The sequence below is a fragment of the Juglans regia genome, chromosome 3, assembly GCF_001411555.2.
Source record: "Juglans regia cultivar Chandler chromosome 3, Walnut 2.0, whole genome shotgun sequence".
NCBI lineage: Eukaryota > Viridiplantae > Streptophyta > Magnoliopsida > Fagales > Juglandaceae > Juglans > Juglans regia.
The window spans coordinates 4541176-4547035 of record NC_049903.1 but is presented as its reverse complement, the minus strand read 5'-3'; the positions used below and the strand labels follow the sequence as shown (position 1 = coordinate 4547035).

Sequence of the window (5860 nt, the reverse complement as noted above, 5' to 3'; positions counted from 1 at the left end):
TGTTTATATCTATAAAAAAAAATTATATAAAATTTTTTTTATAAATTGACATAATTTTATCTGATTTATTAGATCTATTTTTTAATAAAAATAATTTTATAATCTAATGAATCACATCAAATTATATCAATTTGTGAGATTATTTTTATGTAATATTTTTATAATTAGAGTGCACCCGTTTAATTAATTGATTAAAACAGGAAATTAAACATTTTGCGACAGCCTGTAAGTCACTAATTTAATTAATTAAGACGTGACTCAATACCATGAGTAGCTTTTTGGCCGGATCATGGGATATATATATATATATATATATATATATTTGCACGAAAAAAAAGTGTTTTCTTATAAATAATTATCATTCTTATCATTTATCATTTATTATCTCACACTTTACATTTATATAAAAAAAAAATTGGTGAAATAGTGATTGATATATATATAACAAAACACTTTTCTTATATATATATATATATATATTAAACGAGTAATGTTACATGCAATCGTAAAGTATGCAAGTACTATACAATCGATTTAAAAAAGAATAGAATTTACAATTAAAAAATTATTATTATTATTTTTATGTAGGTCTCGTATTTTTTCAAAGTGATTACATGATATTTATACACTCACGACTGTAACTATTATTTCTCATATTAAACAATCTTTCAGCTAAATTGTACGTATATATTAAGGTTGTATTTGGATGTTGAAGTGAGTTGAGTTGAGTTGAGATGATAAAATATTATTAGAATATTATTTTTTAATATTATTATTATTTTAGGATTTGAAAAAATTGAATTGTTTATTATATTTTGTGTTGAGATTTGAAAAAGTTGTAATGATAAGTTGAGATGAGTTGAGAGGAGTTAAGGAACCAAACGAAGCCACTATCGAACAAAGTGGCTATTGATTTGTTAAGATCAAAGGGGATCATGAGTACTACGTATGAATATTTTATTAGAGTCAAGACCCAAATAGTTATAATGTGATGTTTGTTGGGATATTCCTCGATCACTCTATTAATTATAATCTCTATATATACCTATTATATATCAATTGCTTAGGGAAAAGCTGGGGTTTGTTTCTTTAAAATAACTTATCTCAAGCTAACTAGCTAGCTAGGGCATAGAACATTAATGATCGATCTAACAATTAATATTATCATGTTTGATGCAAACAGCTAGAGCTCACTGCATGCTTAAAGGTACAACACATGACTCTGATGATCTGTCATCCTCTCTTTTCTAATTTATTAGGACTATAGTCTCACGTGAACAAATTAAGAAAAAAAGAAAACTTTTGTGATGAATATTATGAAATTACAAAAATCCCATTGATGTACGTTACAGTACAGTAGTAGTGCTAATTATATATGATCAGTGAAATGTTCCTAAATATAATGCATCGATCACGTGAGTGAGTTATCAATCAACGTCTTATATATCTGCAAGTTGATCCCTCCTCAAACGTGAGTGAGTTATCAATCAACGTCTTATATATCTGCAGTTTGATCCCTCAAATTTTTCTTTAGATCTATACCTACTACGTTTGAAATTTTAATATAGATGGTGAGGTCCTTGTCATATCATGTATTCGAGCTTATAACTGATTCGTAAAAATCCTTGGCATATGAGAGCTCTAGCTTTTTATATAATCCATCCGGCCTTCCAATATCGACTGGTCTAGGAGTGCTAACAATTAAGAAAATGAAAGATCAGTCATGTTGTAGATACTAGCTAGCTAGAATGCAAAGTACTCTGACTATATCATTTCACAAACTAATATGACTAAATGTCATGCTTTAGATTTATTTTATAATGAAAATAATTTTACAATCTAATACATTAGAATATTGAGTTGTATGTAGGCCTACAACTTGCGCTCAAAACACTAGGTTTTTATCCGACCCGACTCGAATATCCCCATTTAAGGAGCCAACCCGACCCGAACCGGCGCTTCAAAACATAATCGGGTCGAACCCGTATGACCCGAATGATTTATTTATTTATTTTAAAGCCTTCTTTCTGAGAAACATCCATTGACCCATTTAGTGAAGTAGAAAGGAAGACGATTCCAAGTAAATAATGCGAATATTAATGAGAACATCGAAGGCGAAGCATGGCCTAAAGGGCTGAACAAACTGGGGAAGAACACCGAAAAGAGCAGCACCAAAAGCCTAGCAATGCTCCTCCTCCTCCTCCTCTGAGGTCGGTATTGAAAATTAGATCAGATCAAAAGCTGGGTTTTCTTTGCTTCACTGTAAAAATCCCAAAGCTCGCTCCACAAAAAATTAGAATTGAACGGATTTTAGCAAGGGAAGGCTGCATTCTCCTTTGCGATTGGTGCACTTCTGGTCGTTCATGAAACACCCTTTATCATCAAATTATCGGTTGCCTCTATAATTTCCTAGAAAAAGAGCGTCAAGAGAGCCTAGTAGCCATGTACAATTATATGCAGTTTCAATCAATTAAGAACCCCATAGATATGTAAATCCTCAGATGGAAAAATATGAACTACTTGATTGGAATGTTGGCCGTTCTTGGTGCTCTCTGCTCCTTTCTTGTGTGCATTTTGAATGGTTAGCGACAATCTCACGGAAGATGACTTGGGACCCACCACGTCTATGGATCCCAAAACGCCTCTAAAGAAAGAGAAAGAAGAAGAGCTCGGAGAAGCTAAGGTGAGGCCTCTGAATGCCCCAGCTAGGTTGAAACTCATTGACATAGCCACCGCCATTTTCTTCTTCTTTTCTCTTCTTATGTAACCTTCAATATATGTCTCTGTCTACAGCTTGTGAATGAGGCGGAGAGCGAGAGAGAGAATAATTATGGGAGGGGTTGCGTGTTATTTGTATGGAACAAAGGAAGTGATGGATGGAGGGAGGATTTATGTTGTTTTTGTAAAAGAGAAAAAAAAAAAGAAGCGAATCTTGCGGTTTCTTTGATTTCGACCTATATAAAACGTTGCAAACCCGTTGTTCCCCTTGATCCGATGAACCCGAATTTTGTCGGGTGGGTCAATAAAGGGTTTTGCAAATGGATAGGTTTAGGCTTTTTATGAACAAGCCTAGTTGTATGTATCCGTTCGTGAGTTTTATTTTGTGAGATATCTTTGTGAACCAAACATTTCTTAATTAATTTATAGTTTATAGCCGTTCTAAATTTGATATAAAACTAAAATTCAAAATTATATTTTACTGAATTTTGAATAAGGATGCCGATAGTAGGTAAAAGTACTTGAAGGTCCGGTTAATTTTGTGTATGCATGCCTCTCTTGTAACAAACATTATTATGATGTCTCACTAATTAAATTTTGGAAAATTATATTTTATAATAATTTCAAGAGATTTTAATCATAATAGTTAATAGTTAATCCATTTAGGCTTGGTTTGGATGTAAAAGTCCTTCAACTCATTTCAATTTATTGTATTTAATCATTACAGTTTTTTTAAATTTTTATATAAAATATAATAAATAATTTAATTTTTTTTAATATCAAAATAATAATAATATTAAAAATATAAATTTTAATAATATTTTATTTAACTTTTAATTTTTATCTGATATTAATTCACTATCTAAAATTCCGTAGAGGAAAATTTATAAGTTACATCCTTAATGATCTCTGAGCCATATATAACAGCTACATTCGTGAGCCCGAGAAATTTATCTACTTTTTCCACGACAACATTATTAAATCAACGCACAAAAGGTCCCAAAGGAGTCAAGGACCGAAAAATTCTCAGATTATATAACCCTAAAGACAAAACGCCACCGAAAGCTTCCTGCACTTTCTTATTTCACACAGGGATCAGTCGAGGATCCAAATCATAACCACAAAGCGGAGCCCAGTATGCATCAGCCTGCCGAAAACCAAGACCTCTACCGCTTCATCACCGGCAACGGCGTTATCAACGTCGGAACATATGGTTTCCCGGCAAACTGTGAGTTTCCGGGGATGCAAAGCTTCTCATGTAGTTCCTCATACTATCCCTTGGGGGTGTCGGGTTTAGCGGATACGCCACCGCAGGATAGAGCACTTGCCGCTTTGAAGAATCATAAAGAGGCTGAGAAGAGGAGGAGAGAGAGAATCAACTCCCATCTCGATAAACTGAGGAGTCTTCTTCCTTGTAATTCTAAGGTAATTAATTAGCATATTATCTTAACTTACGTGCACGGGTGCGTATGTGTGTAAATTCTTTCTATATATGTGGGGGTTAGGTACTTTACTGACTTTGATGTTTGAGAAGGAATTTCTTTTCCAGGTGAAGGGTTAGTGTCTGCGAACAAGAAATAAATTGTTTTTACTCAACGTGTGTTTTCGATTTTATTTTTCAATGGTTTTTGTAAAAACTATTATAGCCTTGAAGAGTCACAAGTATGCCTTGCTCCACATAAGATTCTCGTGTTCGTTGTGTTTTTTGCTTTCATGTTGACTGTTTGGTTACTAAGAAAAGTACACAAAGAAATGAGAGAGAGATTGCGACGTTGAATCTTGGACTTTCCACTATTTATGTCCGAGTAAGAGTACTTTCATGGCTTATTTACACAAACTTAATTTTCTTCATCAACTAATGCTTTGATTTTATTTTATTTTCGGTGTGTGTGGCGGGCGGAAGCGTTTTATGAAAGAAAGAACTCAGAGTTTCAGTTTTTGTTATTTCTATTTCTATGGAGATTAATTAATTAGGATGTTCTGCTACAAGAGAGGAAGAAGAAGGGAGTACTTAAGAACCAGCTTTACGAATTTAAGATGATCTGAAATCTCGGGTACACAAAATTCTTTTGAAACTTTAGAATGTTCAAACTGCATATACAGAATCTGAAAAGAGATAAGGGGTCAAGGCCTTTCTAGCTTCTAGGGCTACTCATCACTTTAATTGGGAAAGTTGCCCCAGCTTTTCGAAATACGGTTTTCTGTTCCCCCCACAACTCCATCCCTTCTGATCATCTTTTCTTTTTCTGTATCTTATCAGACAGACAAAGCTTCACTACTGGCAAAAGTGGTTCAACGTGTTAAAGAGCTGAAAGAACAAACGTCAGAAATCACTGAACTGGAAACCTTCCCGTCTGAAACTGATGAAATCACCGTACTCTCGGGCGACCACAGTGATGGCAGATTAATATTCAAGGCCTCATTGTGCTGTGAGGACCGCACCGATCTGATACCAGACCTAATCGAAATTCTAAAGTCTCTCCATTTGACAACTCTAAGAGCAGAGATGGCCACACTCGGCGGAAGAATTCGCAATGTTCTTGTTGTCGCTGCGGATAAAGATCACAGCATTGAGTCAGTACATTTCTTGCAAAATGCCTTGAAATCTTTACTTGAACGTTCAAGTTCTAGTGATCGGTCCAAAAGGCGACGCATAATATTAGATCGAAAAATGATTATGTAACGTATGTAGTACGTGATTGCTCGTTTCGATTTCCAAAATTATTGTTAGCTTTTGCATTTCATATGATCTTCCGATCGAACATCGAGAGCTAGTTTACAATTTGTGTGATATATATGGCGGTTTGTTTGTTTCAACCCATATAATATGACAATAAGAACAATTTATGTGTGAGCTTGTTGATAATTTGTTTAATTAGTACTTGACATTTATATATAGTTTTTCCAAGAAAAGTGGAAGAATCTATTTAAGTATGAGCTGATTTGTTTATATATATATATATATATGTACGCATAAGGAATTCGTAACAATGGGACTTGTTAGATCATCTTGTTTATTAAGTGAGCTGCATGCAGCTGATCATCTTGTTAGATCGTGATAGTATGCATTTAACGTGGTGTCTTCTAAAATCAATGGGACTCCACGAAGTTGCATGGATTTTTCTGACAAGAACAATTTGAA

The 5860-nt window shown here is 33.9% G+C and overlaps 1 protein-coding gene across 1 annotated transcript; it reads left to right on the top strand.

Moving 5' to 3' along the window:
• The first annotated feature begins 3679 nt into the window (after positions 1-3679).
• Positions 3680-5572, top strand: LOC108983406 (transcription factor bHLH106-like). Its single transcript, XM_035688187.1, has 2 exons — positions 3680-4143; positions 4979-5572. Exons 1-2 carry the CDS (start codon positions 3856-3858, stop codon positions 5399-5401), a joined length of 711 nt encoding a protein of 236 aa, XP_035544080.1. The 5' UTR covers positions 3680-3855; the 3' UTR covers positions 5402-5572.
• Positions 5573-5860: the final 288 nt, after the last annotated feature.

Excerpts from the sequence above, each read along its gene's own strand:
- LOC108983406 (XM_035688187.1), top strand. The coding sequence starts at position 3,856 with ATGCATCAGCCTGCCGAAAACCAAGACCTCTACCGCTTCATCACCGGC. Across the intron at positions 4,144-4,978 it reads TTCTTCCTTGTAATTCTAAG|ACAGACAAAGCTTCACTACT; the intron begins GTAATTAATTAG and ends GTATCTTATCAG.